We start from the raw sequence: 23,981 nt of genomic DNA, 5'->3' as shown, positions 1-23,981 counted from the left end.
TTTCACCACAAAATAGACTTGAATAAACTTTTGATAACTGGAATTTCTTAACTTACAAAAAATTATAAAATATGATATCTATTAACATGTTTTTCATAAAGCACTTTTCAGACTCAATTACCTTTTTTTTTTTTTTTTTTTTTTTTTTTTTTTTTTTTTTTTTTTTTAAATTTTTAGATAAATTATTTTATGTAATTTATATATTTTAAAAGCTTTCAATTATTTTTGTTGATCACTAATGCAAATAAAAACTACAACTTCCAGCTAGTTTTATCGTACACGTCTATAATTTATTAATGTGTTTATAACATAAGAAAGTTAACTGCTATACAACTGCAAAAATGATAATCTTGTGAAAAAAACAATTTTAGATTTGTTTTATCTTCCTACTTTTTTTTTTTTTTTTTTGAAATAAAATACAGTGAAACATGTTTATAAATACACCTTGGAAAGGAGAGGTTTTTAATTTTGGGTAAATAATCCTCCAACACATATTTTCTTGGAGACGAAGTATAAGTCAAAATCCAACAATACATATTTATGTATGTATTTTTGTACTATCAAAATTTAAATGAGATAAGGCTAGAAATATTGACAACTCAAACACATAAGTTTTAGGGCGTGTTTGGTAAAAGTAGCTGTTAGCTGTTAGCTGGAAGCGGGTAGCGGTTAGCTAGTAGCTGGTAGCGGGAAGCTGTAGCTTTAATTTGTTATATGAATGTTTGGCAAAAGGAGCTGGAAGCTTTTGAAATATATAAAATTACATAAAAGGATAATTGATTAAAAATAAAAAAGTATATAAATATATTTTTAAGGGTAATTATGGAAATTGATTTCAAAAGCTTCGGAGCGTTTTGTTAAAAGCTACATGAAGTAGCTTTTAGAATCGGAGCGTTTTGATAAAACTAAAAGCTAAACGCTCGTACTGCCAAACAAAGCTTTTTGTTTAAACTAGAGTGTTTTGTCAAAAGCTAAAAGCTAGAAGCTTCCAAACGCTTCCAAAAGCTCCGTGCCAAACACGCCCTTAATGAGATTCATACAAACATGGCTAAATCATTCGGATAAGTCCACTAATAAATAACTCTTTAGAGTGACGCTTGTTATCCATCAACCCAATGTCCTGATCTTTCTCAAATAGTCAAAGGTTGTCATCACAACACACTCATTACCGCAAAGCACGACTCTTAACAATTCAACTCATACATAACCAATGATAAGAGGTGATCAAAAATGAAAAACCGAATGTTTCATAATACAACGTAACGTAAGGGCATCCACAGTGGGAGTTTAATAGGAGTTAAATAGACGGTGATTAAGATTGAATAGATGTTGAATGAAGTGTGGGTGATGACATGAAAGATGGTTGAATGGAAGAGTTGTATGATAATTGAGTGGTTGAATGAAATTAATCTTTTTTTTTTCAGTTAAATTTCAAACCAAATATATATGTAATCATATTTTCTTATATTTTTATATTTGATTCTTATATTTTTTTTTAAATTAAACCATAAATAAAATTAACCATATTTTTAGGTATTATATTATTTTATCAATTTTTAGGTCTTATTTTTTCAAATAAATAATACAAATGAAGTATTAAAGTAAAAACACTCTTAAAAGTAAATATATTCATTACAAATCTAATACAAACTAATTTTGAAAAAAATATTACATTAATTGAACTATTACACATTAATTGCGACTATTATAGATTAGTAGCATGTTGGATTTGGGACAACAAATTTGGATGAACCGTTGTGAAGAGATCAAGATAAAATAAAATTTGTAGGTATCATTTTTTATTAATGTATTTTTATGTTTCATGTTTATTAATTAATGTATTTTTAGGTATTAAATTTTTAGGTATCATAATTTTTAATTAAGGTATTTTTAAGTATTGTACTCTTTTTTAATTATTAAATCTTTTATTTTTATCAGTGTTGTAAAAATCCCGATTAATCTCCAATTAATCCCTAAGCGCTACTTGACCGATTAGAGAGCGCCTACCAATTGATCCATGAATACAAAATGACTAAAATAGTAGAACCCGATAAAATTTTAACACTTTGAAGAAATTATATCTCAGTAGAAACTATTTGAGGTATGATTAGTGTTGTATTTATCATATTAACCTATTTTGTTATGATATTAATAGTATTTATGATATTTTATATGATATTAGTCATATTTAATTTTTTAAAATTTAACAAATTAGCAATTAATGATCTCTGATTAATCCCCCGATTAATCTCCGCCTAACTGATTAATCCCTTGACCCCTGTCCACCGTCTAGATAATGTCGAACGACTTTTACAAACTTGATTTTTATATGTATAATTATATTTAAAAATATAACAATGATGATGTGAATTTCATTAAACCTTGAAGGTTTAATGGAGTGTGAATGTTAAAGAGTAAAGTTTAATAAAAAGTGAAATGTCGATGTGGCAGTGATATGGTAATCTATTGAAATCCTTAGAGTTCAATGGACTGTAGATGCCCTAAGACCATCTGGCTTGCTTGCCACAAACCATTTGTAGTCTATGTAGCTACTAACCACAAATGTGAACACTATATCACAGGTGTTTGTGGTAGTTAGTGGTAAAGCATTTCCATGGTCAATTGTGGTGGGGAACACTGACCACCACACCCAATTACTTTGTTTCTCTCTATTTCTCTTCATATCTCTCTCTACCTTTCTCCATCTCTCTCTAAAGTTTAATTAATAAAAAAATATTTTTTATTTTAATAATAAAAAATAAGAAGGATATAATAGTGACTGGTCCAACCTTTTAGTGGTTGAATGTAATGATAAGTTGACACCGACCACTATAATGGTTAATAATAAGTATAACGGAAGGCCTAATAAATCAAAATAGTATAAAAACCATGCATAACAAATTAACAATATATCATATGATACAAGTTTTTCCTTTTTAAGAGACATGTGCTTTTAAAACATTAAGGGGCTGTTTGGTAGCATCTTGAAGATTCATATATGAATGATGCAAATGTCTGGATGATGTAGAGGCTCTTTATGAATCTGTATCTGAACAATAAATTGATGTTTGGTTAGTCACTGAATGTCTGCCACTTAACAAGGAAAATGACTATTTTAACCCTCTAAACTATTTTTTTGCATATATAACAAACACATCATCCAACATCCAAATATGTCATATATACATCCTGAGATCACATTATTCTCTCTATAGCAACAGCATTTATGTAAAGTTTATATATGTCAATGACACCTGCAATCAATTTTGCTATGTCAATGCAGACACCTACAATCAATTTAGCCACCAGCATTCAATCAATTCGACAATAAACTCGTTAAATAGGAATTGGTGTTATCATTTTAACCACCTGCACTCAATCAATTTGGCAATAAACTCATTAAAGAGGAAATGGTTTGGAATTTGATTATGGATAAAAAAAACATCTGCAGATAACTTCAATCATCAACTCTCTAACATAAAGTTCACAAATAACTCTTAAATTTGAAGGATTTATGGATCCAAGCATCGATCCATTTATACCTATTAACTTATTGGATCAGTTCTTTACTATTCGACTGATATCAGACCAATCGAAAAGTCGTCTTTGTAAATTACACTTGATGCAACACCAATTTCATACAAAATCGACTAGAATAAAGAAAAAAACGAGTAGCAAGAACACGATTGCAACACCAATTTCAAGGAAGAAAAACAAATCAAAAAACTTACCGATGAAAGTGGGAGGAGGGGAGGGGAGGCGACAAAGGCGGAGATGGAGCAGCATTGCCGGAGGCTGGCAGGTGGAGGCAGTGACGAAGCTAGAGGCTGGCATGGAAGCCACCGACGCCTGAGGAAGAGGGAGAATGAAGGAGGCTCGGAGAAGCGCTCGATATGTAGAAAGAAGGAGAAGAAAGAAAAGAGGCGGATGCTTGTTGGTAGGCTAAGGACGACTGATGGAATTTTTTTTATTTGGACTCGTTTTCTTGTCTTACCAAATCAGATCATTTTTTGGCACATCTTACCCATTAAGATGGGAAAAAGGGTTCAACCAAAGAGTCTGAATCTTAATGATCTAGAGGCATTCTCTTGATGAGATCGTTAAGAGGGGAAACAAACAGCCCCTAAGAGGGTGTTTGGATAGAATTCTTAAAAATCAACTTATTATAGTAAGGATAAACTAAATAAGTTGATTTTAATAAGCATTTTTTGCTTATTGATTATTATTCATTCCCACCGCAAATAAGTTAATAAACAATTAGTTATAATCTAATTTATCCAAACACCCTAAGTAACATCATTTATTGCAACAAAATTATCCTCCACACGTGCTTGTAGGCTTCATAAAACAATAAAAGCACCTAAATGTATTAGACATGCAACTTGAATACTAAGGTGGTGTTTGTTTTGGAAGTGGTAAACATCTTTAGTCTTTTTTCGTATTTACGGTAGAAGACGTTGACCAAAAGTATTTTTCTATGTCTTCATACAAGAAGCGATAAAGAAATCTTTTTGAGTTCTTTTGTCTTCCAGAAAACAGTTTTTTTGCTAAACATCTACCCGCCTATAGATGTAAGTGCCCAAAAAGTCTTTTTGCCAAAAAAACAAACGAGCCCTAAAACCTACGTACAAATTTTGTAATACCATCTAAGAAGTTTTCTAAGGCTTCCAATTTTCGGCACAATCAACACCTATTTTCATGTTCTTGATCAAAGTTGGAATGTGGGATGCCAAAAAAACTCTTTTCGTTTTATCATATAAACCTTAAAATTCACAATTTTATCACATGGTTTCCAAAATCAAAAGAAAACCGTCTAAACTAACGACAAAACTTAACTTATCGATGATTAACTCTTTGAAATCTCTACTTTCTAGATGACTTCAACTATAAACCAAATAAAGCAAATCATTCCATCTTTCAAGCCAATGGAATGTAATGATCTATTCCATTCCATAACAATGTTCACTCAATTCCTTTATGTTTTCATTCCACTCTTGTGATCATATATATAACAAAATTTGATGACAACCCAAAATTTGAGAAGCATAGGATGTAGGATTTTGAACAAAAGACAATGTGATGATCATTCAAAACAATAGAACAAAGGAGACAGGATTATAACAAGCAATTCAAGCAGATATGTTGAAACAAAATCAATTGGCTAATAGACTCAGATCTTTAACTAAAAATTAGAACTTCAAAAATTGTGCACAGTCTATAAATTCTGAAAATTTAGGACAAAACTAAGGGATCATTACGAAAAATACATAAACAACGATAGCAAAATGAAAGTATGCTTCTCACAAAGTGACAAAACCATAATTCCTTAATCATCAAAGAGACTGAACCCCATTTCCTGAAAACAAAGAAACGAAAATGTAAGCATATGATCCAAGAAAACATCTTGAAATGAAACAAGTTGATTAAACCAAGAGAATGTAAGTAAGACAACTTACATCATCAGATTCCTCTTTCTCTTCAACCTTCTCCTCTTTCTTTGGCTCAGCTGCGGCAGCAGCAGGTGCAGCACCACCACCAGCTGCGGCGGCAACAGCAACACCACCACCTCCTGAAGGAACTGAAGCCAACTTTTCTCGGCCAGAGGCAATCAGTTCTGTGATGTCTTTACCCTTGACTTCAGACAAGAGCAATTCAATTCTATCTTCTTCTGCTTCGGCTCCAACTGCAAATCACAGTTCATAACACATTTGTTACTTCACATTTCACAAAAAACGAAATGTATACAAGAATACTGGAGTAATATAGCTCCCTAATTGATGTGTTGATTATCTAATTATCAAACGGAATAGGTTCATACAATAGCACTATTTATAACCCATACCTGAACCGAGGATTTTCTTCAAATCTTCGGCAGATGGGGAGGTGTTACCTCCCAATAGAGCCAACAAATAAGCAGCAACAACCTTCATTCTGCTACAACGAAACAAAAAATTTCAACAAACAAATCGAATATCCTCCTCTAAAGTAAAACAAACGCTGATTTTGAGATGGAGAAGGGATGAGAATGAGGAAGACGACGATACCTGTATTGCGTTGAAGCCGATCTGTATCTCTTGCCTCCTTTGTGTGTTTAGGGTTCAGCAGACTTGTTGAAACCCTAACTCGATTTATAAGTATTAATAGCTTCGGCCTTCCCGGTGTTCTTTAGTGGGCTACGATTGATGCATTGGTTATGGGCCGGACTTATTCTTTATTATAGCCTGATGATAACAAAAACTTTCTAGATTGGAAATAAGATGAATAAGGATGTTTATTTTTATTTTTACTATTTTATCAAGAATAAGTATAATAATATCATGAATAAGTATAATAAGTATACTAGTTTGGATCGAAACAAATAAATATTAATTTGTGTTCTGACTAGTTAACTTTTTTTATAACTGTTTTTCAATTTTTTTTATGCTTTCATGCAGTGGCGAATTTAGAACCAAAATCAACGTCATTTCTTATATAAATGAAATGGAAAAAAAAATATGAAAATATAGGTTTTTTGGCAAAAATACGGTAATTCCTTATATTTTTTATATAGAATTATTGTATTAAAAAGGAAAAAATGTAGGTCCTAGGACCCACCTTCACATAGTGTAGCTATGCCCTGCTTTGATGTAATAAAAACAATTAAAAAAAATTATTCTAAAACACTGATATACATTTATATAATTAAGATAAAGTACGACACAAATCAACTCGGTAGTCAGATAGTCGTAAAAAAGCCATTGCGAGTTGAAGGTATGGTATGAATTCGAATTAAAAACATAAAACAATAACAATAAGGATAAATGACTTAGAAAGGTAATTACGTTTTAAAATTGTTCAAAAAATATCATTCAAATTTAGTCAGCACAAAATATATTAATGAACCAAGGTCTTTGTACACAAAATATCATCAAAGTGTATGTGTGTTCAAATTACAACTTATGGTAACCTATTATTGGTAAACAAATTAAATGGAAAATTATGAATTATATGGCTTGGACTGATTGGGAAAATGACTTATGGTGATAATAATGTTTCAAATTTGTTCAAAAAAACATCATTCAAGTTTAGTAGGTATAAAAAAAATAACAGTAAAGTAAGACCTTTTGTATAATAATACCTTTTAAGTACACGTTATGTTTAAATCACACCTTAGGCCGAGGGGGTGGTGGTGAGCTCACCGAGCTCAGTGGCGGAGCTATGTGGTTTTTACAGGGTCCCAGGCTATTACTCCGCTTCAGACCCGCAATGTAAAAAAAAATGTTTTTCTATTAAGGTGCAACGACTATACATATAAGTGCAACTACTATTTTGTCTGTGCAACTACTACCAAAAGATTTTGAGTCCGCCACTGATTGAGCTCCACTACAACTCCATCAAGGAAGAAACAGGGAAGAACGGAGAAAGAAGAAGAAATGGTGTAGGGTGCTAAGTGGCGGAGAAGAAAGGGGGCGAATGGAGGAAGAAAAAGAGAGACTTGACATGTCATTGCCAAGAACCATTGTTGAGCTTTGCTTGCCGAGGTCAGACTCGGTGTTTGTTGAGTCCAAGTTAGGGGTGAGCATTTGGACCTAACCGAACAGAACCAAACCTGTTTCGAAGACTATTGTGCACCGTGGACCGGATCGGATGAGACTTACCGGGTTCAAGTCCATGTTCGGGTTTTCTGGTTCTTGGACCCGTTTGGACCGGTATAACTTACATGCATACGGTATAACTTGTTAAAACGCGTTTTTGGGTTTGATACAACTCGTTAAAACGAATATGTTGTTGGGTTTGATACATTACAACTCGTTAAAATGAATATTTTTTTGGGTTTGATACAGTACAACTTGTAAAAATGAATATATTTCCGCTTCTTGTGCCCTTTGGACCAGTCAAACTTTGATTGCTTAAACTTTATATCATTTAATTAAAGGATTGTAACTCATTGACTATAACATTAAAAAGAACAAAAGTATAGTATAAACTCATCTACAAACTATACATTACACGTTGGAAAAAACAGTATGTCAATTTGACTTAAAACAAATAAAATATGTTTGTTTAAAGAATTTTACAGAATACAAAAGTTTAAATTTCCTGCTGAAAAGCTAAAATATTTCAGCTTTAATATATCATATTTGAAATATTGTAACTTATCGAATATAACACAAAAAACAATAAAATTATATTTTAATATGATCTACAAACTCTAAATTACACCTTGGAAAAAACTGTATGTCAATCTGACTTAAAACGAATGAGACATGGTTGTTTAGAGAACTTCACATAATACATTTTTTTATAATATATATATATATATATATATATATATATATATATATATATATATATATATATATATATATATATGCCAGTTCAAAACTGGATTTTAATTGGAACCAATTGGACTGAACCGGTTTTGCTCAAACCCTAAAACTGAGAATCAGCCCGGGGGTCCAAAAAAACGGTCTAGTCCGGTCCACAGGTCCAAAGGTTCACCCCTAGTCCAAGTCACCACTGTCGAGGATGTGCCGAGTCCACACCGTGCAAACCTTATGCTAAATGAATGCTTTAAATAAGTGGCTGACTTGGCGTATATATTGCTTAGTTAGCATATTTAATGCTTAGTTAACATATTCACTGGTATTTTTTATATTATCTAAACTCAAATGATATTTTTTTAAACAATTTTAAAATTTAAGTACTCTCCTAAAGCATTTTTTTTTAACAATAAAACCAACCCAATACAAAATGAGGTAAGGGAGGTTATGAGTTATGACTAGGGAAAATGACTTCTAAGGGTAACAAAGTATTAGGCTTGTATAAAAAAATATTATTGAACTTTTTTTTGTACACATATCACCAATCAACTATAACGTACATATATGACCATTAAACTTCACATTTGTTCAAAAAATACCATTATATTATCGGTAATAATAGGTCATCAACCACGTAGCATGCCACGCGGCATGCCATGTGGCTGCTGACGTGGATTTTACTATTTATTATGTACACATTTTACCATTAAACTATTTTTTGTACACATTATACCATTAAACTTTTTTTTTGTACACATTTTACCATTAAACTTTTTTGTACATATTTTACCATTAATGTTATATAATTTATTGAAAAAAAATATCATTTTAAAAAATACAAATTATTACATAAAAGTAGGTTTCCCATCACGTGATGTGGATTTTACTGATTTTCTAAATTTTAGTAAACTTATCATTATAATTCATTTTCCTATCAATAAACAACGACATAATTTCAATGCACTTTTTTAATCATCAACCATAATCAAGAAGAGGGGGGATTATAATAAGGTAACATGTACAAAATGTTTCATGAGTTTATAAGTGTGTCTCAAACGTAGTTTCCTAAGAAAATGACTTATAAGAATATGTTTATTAGACATTAGCTAAAATAATGAACAATTGAGTATTTCTTCGCCACTCCAGATAGAAGTCTCAAGTTCAAATCTTGTGACTTTCAATCAATGTATGACCAACATAAATTCACAATGTAGGTGTAAAAGAAAGTGCTTAAGCTGTGTTTGGCGCGCCACAGCTAGCTTATTTTTCGAGCTTTTTTATGTTGTCGTGTTTGGTAAGCCAAAAAGTAGCTTATAAGTTAGCTTTTTGAAAAACTACTTAGACTAGCTTTTTAGGAGCTTTTTTAAAATTTTCCAAATACACTCCTTAATTAATTATAGAAACACATATTCTTACATGTCCTTTTATGTAATTTTATATATTTCAGCTAGCTTTTCAGCTAGTTTTACCAAACGTTATTTTTTATCAGCTAGCTTTTCAGCTATCAGCTAATTTTTTATTTAACAACTAGTTTTTCAGCAATCAGCTAGCTTTTCAGCTAACAGCTACCTTTTCAGCTAGTCCGCCAAACATATTGTCAAAAACAAACCCTTTCCCCTAAACCTTACAAAATCAGGGGGGTCACAATAGGTGATGGAAACCCATTTTATGTAAAAATATGTATTTTTTGAAATGATATTTTTTGAATAAATTATATAAGATCAATGGTAAAATGTGTACAAAAAGTTTAATGGTAAAATGTACACAAAAAAAAAGTTTAATGGTATAATGTGTACATAATATATAATAAAATCCATGTCAGCAGTCACATGGCATGTCACGTGGCTAGTGACCTACTATTACCGGTAACATAATGGTATTTTTTGAACAAATGTGAAGTTTAATAGTCATATGTGTACAAAAGCTATAGTTGATTGGTGATATGTGTACAAAAAAACAGTTCAATTGTATTTTTTTATACAAATCTAATACTTCATTACTCTTACAAGTCATTTTCCCTTATGACTATGTCAACCATCCTAAATCCTAACATAATGGTGTTTTTTGAATAAATGTAAAATTTAATAGTCATATGTATACAAAAGCTATAGTTGATTGGTGATATGTGTATAAAAAAATATATAGTGGTATTTTTTATACAAATCTAATACTTCGTTGCCCTTACAAGTCATTTTTCATTATGACTATGAACCATCCTAAGTCCTAACAATTTGGACATTTCCAAACCACCACAACCTTTTCTTCCTCAAACATTTACCCAACAATGTATTCAATTCACATTCATACATATTTAACAATAAATATTCTTGTAAATGCATAGTGTTTATTGTGTATTTAACCCACCGATCGATCTCTTTCTTAAAAAGGAAAAATATGAATACAAACAATAAAACCATAAGCAACAACATACTTTTAAAATAACTTAAGAAAATAAAATATGGTGTTCACTTTCACATAAAGTCAACAAAAAGATTACATAATTCAATTCCTACAAAAACCAAGCGATGGCATTGGCAGCCCCTCTGAAACTTACAAATGGCAAAATCAACCCCTACCAATAAATAGTTTTACAACTCCACCAATCATTCTTCTGTTTTCTTCTTCTTCTTCTTCTTCTCTTTCTTCTTACTTGGCGTTTCAGTCTCCTCCACCTCATCCTCCACATGTTTCCTCTTCTTCTTCTTCTTCTTCTCCTCCTCTTTCTCCACCTCAGCAACTTCTTCCACCTCTTTTTTCTTTTTCTTTTCCTTTTTCTTTTTCTCCTTCTCTTCACCATCATCCACCACACTCACTTCCTCCTCAACTCCACCCTTCTTTTTCTTCTTCTTTTTATCTTTCTTTCCTTCAGTTGCCACGTCAGCATCCACATCAGCTTCAGCTTCAATCCGCCCAAGTACAGAATCTGCTGCCACATTGTAAGTCTGCCAAACAAAACAATTTTATTTCTAATTAAGACAATGTTCTTTAAAAAAAATTAAATTAAAAAAAAAAGTATATTGCTATTTCTTGCTTACCTTTGCAGGAGTAATCATGGCCCCACCTCCTGTTTTCTGATCCTTGTTATAAAATTCAATCTTAGGCTTCCCTTTAGTCGATCCAGCTGTCTTATTAAGCTCTCTCCCTTCAAGATTCCTTAATCTTGCTTCAATCTAAACTCCCAAAAACAATAAATAAACATAAAAACAAAAGGGGCAGTTTTGGAATTTTATAATACACATAAAAAACATTACCTTGAGACGATTCTCCATGCCCATAGAATTATCTTGGTTTTCTCCAAGGGCATCATAACGAATAGCAAGGGCAGTTTTGGAAGCAAGAGATCTTGAAATTTTCCCTTTATGTTTAGGTGCAGCTTGACCTATCAAACTTGCATGATAAATAAGCCCATATTTAGGTGTTGCATGTTTAGTTTTCAAAGCCCTGAAAAGAGCTTTTTCAGCTCCAAGAATTTGCACAGTGCTTCCAGGCTGTTTTGCAAGGTTTAATAAGCTGCCACCATGGGCAATTAAGCGGGCCCCCACTAGTTCTCCAACAAGAGCTGTTAGATTTGGAGCAATTGTGTTCATCCTGCTTTTTAAGTAATCGTATAGTTGAGCTCTGTATTCTGAAAGAGAAAGAACTTGATCACATAAATCTTTGATGTTTGTTAAATCAAGTTCACTGACTTCTGTTCCCATGGATACTACAGCTGATTCTTTTAGTTCTGTTTCAATCTCTTCTGAAAGTATCTGTTATGAATTATAAAAATTGTTTAGTGTCTAAATCAATACAACTTTGAATAAAAAGGATAACATTTAGGTACCTCAGAGAAATCAAGTTTTGCAGCATTTGTTCGATAACCCATGAGCTTAACAGCTTTAGCATAAAGAATGTTGTCTGAAACAATCTTTGCAAGCTCTGGAAAATGCCAACCATACCATTCTCTAACTCTCATTGCATAGGTGTTAAGTTCTTTATCAAGGTCATCTAGAAGTCCAATAGCTTGAATGATCATTGTATCCACCTGTATAAGAATCATGTTTTACTAATGTCATTAAATCCAATTTGAATAATGAAGTGATGATGTTTGAGAAGAAAGTTAGAAACTAACCTTATCAGGACTGAATTTTAGTTTGTATCTTGACAAGCTATGAGATAGCCCCAAGCTCATTGGAGCTAAATCCTGTGATCCTAAACCGGTTATGAGTTCAGTCAATTGACTTCTGACTCCTCTCATAAGTTCCATTACAGTTTGGTTGTGAACACAATCGATTTGCTGTGAAAATGATCCGATTTGAGTGTTATTTGAACATGTAGAAAGTTAATGTTGGAAAGATACAACTAGGGTTTAAGTCGGAAATACAACTTACGAGCTTTTCCTTGATTGCGTTTCCAAGTTTGGAGTCTGCAACAGCTAGTGTTTCGCCGTCACAATGAGCACGAAGAAACTTGCGCAAGCCTTTGCTGGGCTTGCTGTCGATTAACAGAGTGGCTGCTGAAAGTGCCTCTGATGTGTTCTCAAATTTGGAGAAAGCTTTTAGCTTCACCACCTGTTGTTTGATGAGTTCATGTAGACAATTAGTGATTCATAATAGAGAAGATTTTTGAAGACGATAGGATCGTTAAAGAATTTAAACCTACCTGTCTGGCTGTGTCGGCTGATGAGAAATCCTTCCATAAATCCTGTAAGCGTAAAATCGATAAATCAATTGCATATAGTCATATACACAGAGTTAGAATAGGTATGGGATTGTATGAATATATACTCACGTCGACTTTGGAGAGCTTTCCTTCATCCAATACTTTGAAAAGGGCGAACCCCGCTGGGGTTTCGAACAGTACTAACATTTTCTCGATCCTCTGAACAGTTAGACCTAAAGAAAACAAGCAAAAGCAAGCTTAGAGATGTTTTATGTTCTCTTTTTCATTAAAGAAGAAGATCGATGTTCGAAAAAACTATGGAACCATAGCAGGGAGGAGTGTTACCTTGGGAGGAAGAGGTGAAGAAGAGGGTCTAGGGTTTAAGAAAGGCGGAAGAAAGAGTGTTACGTTTAAATAGTCGAAATCGCATTGAAACCTAAAAATGTAAAACGAAATAGAAAATTTTGTGAAAGCAAAGAAAAAAAAATCATTAGTTATATTTGTCTCTTTTCATTGGAACGCGGTTTTTAAATTTTTGAAAACCGATCTCAGAACTAGAGGTGGTAAAAATTAACACGATACGAAACCCGACACGAAATAAACGGTTTGAGTAAGATATTTCAACCCGTTTAAATAAACGGGTTGACACGACACGACATGAAAATTAAACGGGTAAGGTTAGGGTTGAGAATTTCAACTCGAATATGACTCGAAAATAACCCGTTTATTTATATGCAAATTTTTTGAATTATTTAAATAAATTAGAAATATGCAAAACCAAAACCATAAGTAAAAGAAAACCTTCTAATTGAGTCGTTTTGTAATGTTGAAATGACTTAGCTGTCTAGATGAAGACTTAATTTCAGTTTTTCCATTATCTCAAAAACTATCCAGTCTCTTTCACCAATCTCACATCCTCGCGATTTTTTCATCCACCTCTCCAACTCCCACTCTTTTAATTTTGTCATATGAACTTGCTATGCTATGACTTCATCTATTCTGCCTCCAAACTCTTAGTTTTTCCTCTCCGCCTACCTAACGCTTACTCTTTCAACATGCTTAATTTTTTAACCTCACATGACACGACATATTTCAAGGTATAGCCCTAACCCGAAACCCGACACGAACTCGACACGAAAATAAACGGGTTGACACGACACGACACATTAATTAAATGGGTCGGGTTAGGGTCAAATACTTTCAACCCGTTTAGTGTTTTGACACGACACGACACGATTGTCACCTCTACTCAGAACCGGCGGATCCAATTTCGAGACCAGGCAACCTAATTAGTAATTAGGTTAATTTTTTAATTTTGCTAATACAAAATGATTTTTATCCATTAAAACAAAAAAAAAAAATATTATACCCAACTCATTATGATACAAGTTAACAAACGGCAAAAAAAAATAATCGTTTTAATATAAATCTAAGTTGTTAAATATAAATCAAAAAATTAATATTATTTAATGTTATCTTTTCGATATTACTATCTTTAAATTGTTTTACTATTGTATATTCACATTCATATTCGACTATTGGTTTTGAAAAAAAAAAAAAATTGCAAATCTGACTTATTAGCATGTTACTTCTGACATCCAACTAGATAATCCCAACAAATAGTCATCAACGTTGTTACGCCTAATTCGTTTAAGTATTAAGTATTTTAAAATTTTAATTTTTCGGAATCGGTTCTGACGGTTACCCAATGGATAATTGTTTTTAAAAAATGGAAACAAGAACTGAAATCGATCCTTGACGATTCTCATTTTTAAGAACCGGAACCAGTGACATCGGTTCTGAAACAGTTCTGGTTTCAGACGTTTTAGACACGGTTCCAATACATGCTCACCCTAATCTCTTCAATTATGGTTTGAATATTAACTTTTAGGTTAAACTTTAGAGGAGTTTTTGTTTAAATGGTCATTATTTTTTAAAGAATAATTATTTCTCATGTTAAATTAGATTTCAAAGTCTTAATTTGTGTTCGTTTTTGTCATTCCTGGCTACTTGCCATCCTACATGACCTAAATATCGGAAAGACGATTTGATTTTGTCATTAAACTTTTCATCATGTTTTTACACTTTGAACTTTAATTTTTTTAATCATTTTTAATAGAACTAAACTCACTTTTAAGGGTTTTTTTTTTTTTTTTTTTTTTTTTTTTTTTTTTTTTTTAGTTTTCATTTTTTTAGACAAAACTATACTCAGTTTTAATTTTTTTTGAATTTATATTTTTTTCATATTTTTTTATTTATCTCCAGAATATAAGCTTTGTGACCGATTTCTTTGAGTCAATTTCTTTCCGTGCATCATCGAACGTGAGGTTCACAGAATATAATAAATTGAATAATCATTTATATGAAAATCTATTTATTATAGTTTTATAACAAACAATGTATATTGGTTGTCAAAATCACTTATTACACACAATTAGGGGGTGTTTGGATAAGAAAAAAAGAGGTGTTTATTGCTTATTCCCACAATAAGCTAATTTAAGTGTTTGGATAAAATTCAGCTTATTAGGCTAAATAGACTAATTTTAATAAGCATTCCTTCCCATGCTTATTGCTTATTGCTTATTCCCACCACAAATAAGTTATAAGTAATAAGCTAAAAATCTAATCCAAGCACTCCCTTAATGTCATTTAATTTGAAATAAAAGGATATTAATGATGTGGTGAGTACATATACTTTTAAGAATTTGAAAACATATATTACGGTTATTCTTCCTGGTAAATGAAAACAGTTTTGTCATTTGTTTTCGCATTTTGCCACATGGTTTTTTCTTTTAATTTTCATTTTATTTTTTTACAAATGTTATTTTTTGGTTTTTCTATTTTATTCAATTCCACATCATATTTAAATGCAATAATAAATAAATGCAAATTAATTTCATTAATGGATTTTTCTTTTAATTTTAAATTTACTAAATTAATGTCTCATTAGTTTCGTTTCTTTATTTATCTAAATTATCAGTTTAAATTAAAAAAAATACTTTAATTTTAATACTTCAATATTTTTCTTATTTTTTATAAATTCAAACTTTAAATGTTTAGAATCTAATATTTTATTTTTCCTTTAAATAAATTCATATAATACATGAGTCTTACATCTAGTATTATTATGTATAACAATGTTTAGCATTTCCTTATATTAAGTCTCCTAATTAATTAAAATTGAGTAACCTATATATTTGAACCCTTACTATATTTATATTTGTAATTTTTGTTAAACATTGTTTTTATTTATATTTTTTCATTTTTTTTTTAAGTTGTAACTTTTTTTATTTTTTGTCTTTTATTGACATATTTTTAGCAGAAAAATATATAAATGAGAGAATTAGCCATATTACTTTAATTAAAAAAAAACATAAAAAATCAAATTATAAAAAATAGAAAAATAACTCAAAGGACACAATTATAATATACTCTAAAATAATCATACATTTTTTGAAAAAATGTCAATTTTTTTATCAAATTGATGAAAAATAAAACCAAAAAATATGAATATATAATATATAATATGAAAACAAAATAAAAATTACTTAAAATCAAGTTAAGGTTTGACTAAATATGGTAAGATGTGGTAACAACTCTTAATCTTCATTTGTCGCTCTTAATCATCACAATACCTATGAATTTTAGACGAACAAACTTTCAATTCATAAAGAATTAAAGTATTTATGCTCAATCAAGTGTATGGGAAACTAAGTTTGATAGTTACTTCATTGGAAATAATAGATAGAAAGAAGCAAAATGACTCAGAAAGGTAATAAGTTTTTGATTTTATTCACATTAGTCACTTTCCTTTTTGTAAACTATATATCACCCAACTCGTTGAACATGTTCACATTTTACCCTTGTGACTGTTGCATGTTATAAGAATGATATGTGAACAATTTTTGTAACACCCTATTTCTAGTCGAATCATAATTCGGGGCTATGACCCAAGGATCAATTATCATAAGGATCTGGTCATTTGAGAAATAGAGGTTTAGACCCATTTGGTTGTGGATAAGGTAGGTTGTGGGTACCAAGAGTTCGGTTTGTGCTTCAGATCCCGAGGGTATAATGGTAAAAGTGATGGTTCGGGTCTTTCATTGATTAAGGATTTTAGCAACACTTTACTCATAAATAAACACAACTTTTATTCATCATCAAAAGAAATAATAGTAAACGATTGACAAGGGATAACAACACTTTACTCATAAATAAACACAATTTTTATTCATCATTAAATGTCAATTACATTTTACAAATTTCAAAATTATCTAACTACTAAGACTAATATCATCCTTCGACCCTATGCTTCTAGCATGCTGGAGATGCTTAACCCTACCCAGTCCCTTCGTGAGGGGATCTTTCGGGTTCTCATCCGATGATACCCTCTTTGCCAAGATGAGTCCTTCTTCTATACGATGTCTGATGAAATGATATTTTCTGTCAATGTGTCTAGATCTCCCATGATCCATTGGTTCCTTTGCTAAGGCAACTGCACTTTCACCATCACAAAAAATCTCTATGGGCTTCGATATAACAGGTACAACTCCAAGGTCTCCAATGAAGTTCTTTAGCCACATAGCCTCTTTTTCTGCCTCGCTTGCCGCTATATACTCTGATTCGCAAGTTGAATCAGCTATTGTCTCCTGCTTTGAACTTTTCCAAGAGATTGCTCCTCCGTTTAAGGTAAAGACCCAGTCCGACTGAGAGTGGAAATTATCCCTATCAGTCCGGAAGCTAGCATCACTATACCCTACAACTCTCAAGTCATCACTCCCACCAAGGGTAAGGACCCAGTCCTTAGTCCTCCATAGGTACTTGAGAATCTTCTTTACCACTGTCCAGTGAGCCTTACCAGGATTTCCCTGATACCTGCTAACCATGCTTAAAGCAAAGGCTACATCAGGACGAGTACATGTCATAGCATACATGATCGAGCCTACTGCCGAAGCATAAGGTACCTGACTCATTTCTGCTATCTCATCCTTAGTACTCGGGCTCTGAGTCTTACTCAGCGTAGTGTTACTTTGGATGGGTAACTCTCCTTTCTTGGAATCTTGCATGCTGAATCTCTTCAACACCTTATCCAAGTATGTACTATGACTAAGTCCAATTAGTATTTTACTCCGGTCTCTCATGATCCTTATCCCTAAAATATAGGCAGCTTCTCCTAAGTCCTTCATAGTGAAACACTTCCCAAGCCGGGATGAAACGACCCAATTTTTACGTCCGAAAATTTCATTTTTAAGGTATTACTTTAGAAAACATTAATAAATAAAAGCATTGTTTGTTCACACCATAACACATCGCAACCATGTTCTAAAAAGTCAAACCATACATCCCATCAAAATATCAGAGTACAATCCCAGTAAATCTTATAAATGCGGAAACCGAAGAGTGTGTGTATGACGTGCCGCTACCGCGCCGGCTCCTTCCCCTTCGATGCAGAGGTACCTGAAAACAAAACTGTAAACGTAAGCACAAAGCTTAGTGAGTTCCCCCAACGTACCGCATACCATACAAACACATAACATACGTACTGTCAGGCTATTCTGGGGTGCCTGACTACCCGGTACGGCCATTCTGGGGTGCCGACCTACCCATACGGCTATTCTGGGGTGCCGTCTTACCCGTGTCAAGCCATTCTGGGGTGCTGACTACCCATGTCAAGCCATTCTGGGGTGCTGACTACCCATCGGTCCTAACAACCGATCCTCGGGGACTATTTCACCCCCTACTACTACGATCACATGTAACATAACAAGCCAGCATGCAAACATATCATCACATACTGTCAGACGTATCTGGGGTGTCTGACTACCCTTTGGTCCTAACAACCAAACTCTACTACTATCACATACAACATATCATGCTAGCATATAACATATCAGGTAGTAGCAAACTTAGATGATATCACAAAGACAATCATCTATCATACATCTCCTATTGGTGGGTCGGCATTGTGGCCTTAGACCCACTGCTACTGGATGGTAACTCACCTCAAAGTAGCTGCTGAACTGATCGGGAACTAACTGACTGCTGCTGCTCCGGGAGTCCTCCGGCTGCAATTCCCAAAACATACTCAATCAAACACTGCTAACTGACCTTTAGGTAAAATGACCATCTTACGCCCGGTCTAGCTCTAAGCCAAAGCTAGAGTCAACTTTCAGTTGACCCGACTCGCCGAGTGGATCACCACTCGCCGAGTCCCTAGCAAACCAATGTCCTGGGTCCCTGGTTCTACTCGTCGAGTCGGGCTATGACTCGACGAGTTCACCTTCTAACTGTCGTTCAACTCCTTCATCCTACTCGCCGAGTTGCATGAACAACTCGTCGAGTTCATCTTCATCCGATGAACACTTTATGCTAAGACTCGCTGAGTTGTATGAACAACTCGCCGAGTCTGTTCTTGATCTATGAAGATTGCCTTGGACTCGCCGAGTCAGGGCATTGACTCGCCGAGTCCTAACATGGGTGAGTTCAGCTCCCAACTCACCGAGTCACCCCCTGTGACTCATGGCTCAACTCGACACATGATGAAGGGACCAAATCGGTGACTCGCGACCAGACTCGCCGAGTCACCTATGCGACTCGCCGAGTCGTCGCCATGCATCCACCAAATACACAGATTTACTCGGTTTCAGTCCATGCCATTCATAGATCTGGACTTCTAGGACACAAATCACACGTAAAGTTTCCAACTTTACGTGTGGATATTCACTAATGTGGATTTTAGGGTGCAAAATGCCTCAAAAGGGTAGATCTAGGATGAACAAGCCACATGGGGCCATAAAGCTCACAGATCTGAGCTCCTGGAGCTCAATATTGCCTAGATCTAAAGGTTAGTCCACTTATTACAAGTCCTTAAGCACAAACAAGCTTGGAGAATTGCTCAAGAGTGTCCCAAATGACATCCTAAGCATAGAAACAGGGGAAAACGAGATATACCTCAAGGAAAATGTTGAAATGACACAAAGATGGCCGATCTCCTTCTCCTCTTCTTGATCTACTCCTCTTTCTCCTCAAAACCTTCAAGAACACACCAAGAACACCTCAATCTCTCAAGGAAACAAGGGAAAACGATGTTGGGGGAGTTCTGGGGGTGAATGGGGACGAGTTGGGGCGGAATGAGAGTTTAAATAGGGTGCAAACCCTTGAAACTTAGGGTTTCATCCAGCAGCGGTGACTCGCCGAGTCCAGGATGTGGACTCGCCGAGTCGCCTACTTAAAACGTGTCCTGAGTCTCGTCCCTACTCGGCGAGTCGGACCCTATGACTCGCCGAGTCCAAGGCTAAATTAGGGCAATGCTCAAATAAAATTCACATACCGGAAACCAGGTGCTACAAATCTCCCCCACTTATTTTAGACTTCGTCCTCGAAGTCTGCTGCCTGGTCCTGAAACAGCTCGGGGTAATGCTCCATCATCTCGTCCATCGGTTCCCAAGTCCATTCCGAACCCTTGCGGTGCTGCCATTGCACCTTTACTAGCTCTACCCTCTTGTTTCTCAACGTCTTGGTCTTTCTATCAAGTATTGCGACTGGGCACTCAATGTAATTCAAGCTGTCATCAACCTGAATATCCTCCAACGGTACTACTGCTGAATCGTCCACCAGACACTTCCGCAGCTGCGAAACATGGAAGGTGATGTGGATCTGACTGAGCTCGGCTGGCAGATCCAGCCTATACGCCACCTTGCCCACCCGGGCTGCAACCCTGAACGGCCCGATGAACCTTGGGCCCAACTTGCCCCGCTTCCTGAATCGAATGACACCTTTCCAAGGCGACACTTTCAGGAGGACCATATCCCCGACTTGGAACTCCAAGTCGGATCGGCGTCTATCGGCGTAGCTCTTCTGCCGACTCTGTGCAGTCTGAAGTCTGCTCCGAACCTGCTGGATTTTCTCGGTCGTCTCTAGCACCACCTCGGTGCTTCCCATGACTCTCTGGCCAACCTCCCCCCAACATATCGGGGTTCTGCACTTCCGCCCATACAACATCTCGAACGGGGGTCGATCAATACTCGCGTGATAGCTGTTGTTGTAGGAGAACTCAGCCAAAGGAAGATAGGTATCCCAGCTACCACCGAAATCCAGAACACACGCCCGCAACATGTCCTCCAAAGTCTGGATGGTCCGCTCACTCTGACCATCTGTCTGCGGGTGAAAGGCAGTGCTGAAATGCAGACGAGTGCCTAACTCGTCATGAAATTTCTTCCAGAATCTGGAAGTAAAACGCACATCCCTGTCCGAGATTACCGATACTGGCACCCCGTGCCGTGCCACAATCTCTCTGATATAGATGTCGGCCAATTTTTCGGCCGATATGCTCTCCTGAATCGGAAGAAAGTGAGCACTCTTGGTCAATCTATCCACGATGACCCAAATCGAATCCACTCCCCGTGCGGTCCTGGGAAGCTTTGTGATAAAATCCATCGTGATATCTTCCCATTTCCACAGTGGAATGTCCAATGACTGCATCTTGCCATGCGGCCTCTGATGTTCGGCCTTGACCTTCCTGTAGGTCAAGCACCGCTCGACGTACCATGCCACATCCCGCTTCATGCAAGGCCACCAATAATCCGGACGAAGATCCCTATACATCTTCGTCGCCCCGGGATGAATAGAAAATCGGGACTTGTGCGCCTCCTCCATTAAAATCTGACGCACACCACCGTGATACGGCACCCACACCCTACGGTGTAATGTCAAAAGTCCTCTGCCATCATAATCAAAGGAGGAAACCTGACCCACCACACGCTCGTTCTTCCGATGCTCCTCCTTGATAGCCTCCTGTTGAGCCTCCCGAATCTGTTCCAACAGGGGAGTCACCACAGTCATCCTCAAATAGACGTCCCTGATCGGCACCGTCTTGCGGCTAAGCGCATCGGCCACCACATTGGCCTTCCCCGGGTGGTAAAGGATCTCGCAATCATAATCCTTCACCACGTCCAACCACCACCGCTGCCTCATATTCAGATTCGGCTGGTCCATGAGGTACCTCAAACTCTTGTGGTCCGTGTAGATGGTACACCGAACCCCATAGAGGTAATGCCGCCAAATCTTGAGGGCAAAGACCACCGCCCCCAACTCCAAGTCGTGCGTCGGGTAATTTGCCTCGTGAGGCTTGAGCTGCCGCGAAGCGTAGGCAATGACATGCCCCCTCTGCATCAGGACTGCGCCCAACCCCGAAATGGACGCATCGCAGTAAACCACAAAATCCTCTACGCCCTCAGGTAGGGCTAGGATTGGTGCCTCACACAATTTATGTCTCAGCATCTCAAACGCAGCCTGCTGCTCGGGTCCCCACCGAAAGACCACGGCTTTCTTCGTCAGTCGTGTCAGGGGTACGGCTATCTTGGAGAAATCCTGGATAAATCTCCGATAGTAACCCGCCAATCCCAGGAAGCTCCGAATCTCGGATGGAGACTTCGGGACCTCCCATCTCATCACGGCCTCGACCTTGGCCGGATCAACCAGAATCCCGTTCTGGTTGACGAGGTGTCCAAGAAATTGCACCTCGCGCAACCAAAACTCACACTTGGAGAACTTGGCATACAAGCTCTCCCTCCTCAGGGTCTCCAATACCTCCCTCAGATGCTCCTCGTGTTCCTCCCGAGTCTTGGAATAGACCAAGATATCATCGATAAAGACTATCACAGACCGATCCAGCATCGGTCTGCACACGCGGTTCATGAGGTCCATGAACGCGGCAGGAGCATTGGTGAGCCCAAACGGCATCACCACGAACTCGTAATGACCATAGCGCGTCCGAAACGCAGTCTTCTGCATATCCTCCTCCCTGACCCTCATCTGATGATACCCCGAACGCAAGTCAATCTTGGAGAACCAAGATGCTCCCTGAAGCTGGTAAAATAGGTCGTCAATCCTTGGAAGCGGGTATCGGTTCTTCACCGTTACCTTGTTCAGCTCCCGATAATCTATACACATCCGATGCGACCCGTCCTTCTTTCTTACGAACAGAATCGGGGCTCCCCAGGGTGAACTGCTCGGCCGAATAAATCCCTTGTCCAGCAGCTCCTGCAGCTGCGTAGACAACTCCTGCATCTCGGGAGGAGCCAACCGATATGGTGCTTTGGCTATCGGAGCCGCACCGGGAATGAGGTCAATCCTGAACTCCACCTGTCGCTCCGGAGGTATCCCAGGTAGTTCCTCCGGGAAAACATCAGCAAAATCTCGAACCACCGGGACCTCGCTCACGGTCTCCTTACCCGCCTCCCGGGTATCCATCACATACGCGACATAACCCACGCATCCCTGCTGAAGGTAGCGCCTAGCCCTCGCTGCTGAACACACAGTGGGTCCACACTGCGGCCGCTCTCCATGAATCACTAACTCTCCCCCGCTTGGGGTCCTGACTCGCACTAGCTGCTGTGCGCAATCTATCACTGCCCCATTAGGGCTCAACCAATCCATACCAATAATCACCTTGTTCCCACGCAATGGAATGGGAACCAAGTCTACCAGGTAACGCTCCTCAAACAGTCGTAGGACACAATCTCGAAACACCATCGACGCTCGAACTGATCGATCGTCAGCAATCTCTACCTCTAACGGGCAATCTAACTCGCCTGAAGTCTCATGAAATCTCTTGCTAAGAGCAAGAGAAACGAACGATCGGGATGCACCCGAGTCGAACAATACCTGAACCGGGATGCCGTTCACATGGAACGATCCTAATACACATGTATACACACGGAGCACATATCAATATCATAACAACGTAAAATAAAAGATAGAAGGAAGGAATCATACCCGTCACCACATCGGGCGCGGCGCGTGCCTCCTCAGCAGTCAACTGAAATGCCCGACTCCTCACCACTGGAGCCTCTGCCTTGCCCTGACGGCCATCCGTGATCCGCAGGGTTGCTGGAGCTGGCGCCTTCACTGGCGCTGAAACTGTCAACATGGGGCAATTGGCCTTCTTGTGGCCCCTCTGGTTGCAGTGGAAACACAGCAACTCCGATGTCTGAATAACTGTCGTAGGAGCAGTGCAATCCCTGCTGATATGCCCAA

General features: G+C 36.6%; 2 protein-coding genes across 3 annotated transcripts; both read right to left on the bottom strand.

Annotated features, from left to right (window-relative positions):
* Positions 1-5,157: 5,157 nt before the first annotated feature.
* On the bottom strand, positions 5,158-6,166 carry LOC145036270 (large ribosomal subunit protein P2B-like). Of its 2 annotated transcripts, none has more exons than XM_078984726.1 (4): positions 6,045-6,166; positions 5,843-5,931; positions 5,457-5,683; positions 5,158-5,356 (listed from the first exon to the last, which is right to left on the bottom strand). In XM_078984726.1, the coding sequence occupies exons 2-4, from the start codon at positions 5,928-5,930 to the stop codon at positions 5,327-5,329; spliced, it is 345 nt and encodes a 114-aa protein (XP_078840852.1). In that variant the 5' UTR covers position 5,931; positions 6,045-6,166; the 3' UTR covers positions 5,158-5,326. The 2 variants fall into 2 exon arrangements, with proteins under 2 accessions (XP_078840852.1, XP_078840854.1); XM_078984728.1 differs by having other exon boundaries at positions 5,843-5,934; positions 6,045-6,132.
* Positions 6,167-10,719: 4,553 nt separating this feature from the next.
* LOC145036262 (putative nucleolar protein 5-2) lies at positions 10,720-13,425 on the bottom strand. The gene is made up of 9 exons (XM_078984719.1): positions 13,290-13,425; positions 13,074-13,177; positions 12,945-12,986; positions 12,674-12,853; positions 12,415-12,579; positions 12,127-12,327; positions 11,555-12,052; positions 11,339-11,473; positions 10,720-11,245 (listed from the first exon to the last, which is right to left on the bottom strand). Exons 2-9 carry the CDS (start codon positions 13,149-13,151, stop codon positions 10,907-10,909), a joined length of 1,638 nt encoding a protein of 545 aa, XP_078840845.1. The 5' UTR covers positions 13,152-13,177; positions 13,290-13,425; the 3' UTR covers positions 10,720-10,906.
* Positions 13,426-23,981: the final 10,556 nt, after the last annotated feature.

The sequence above is a fragment of the Lactuca saligna genome, chromosome 1 (assembly GCF_052625555.1).
Source record: "Lactuca saligna cultivar CGN05327 chromosome 1, ASM5262555v1, whole genome shotgun sequence".
NCBI classification, from domain to species: Eukaryota; Viridiplantae; Streptophyta; class Magnoliopsida; order Asterales; family Asteraceae; genus Lactuca; species Lactuca saligna.
Note: the sequence above shows the minus strand (reverse complement) of the source record. Positions and strands in the feature narration are given on the sequence as shown.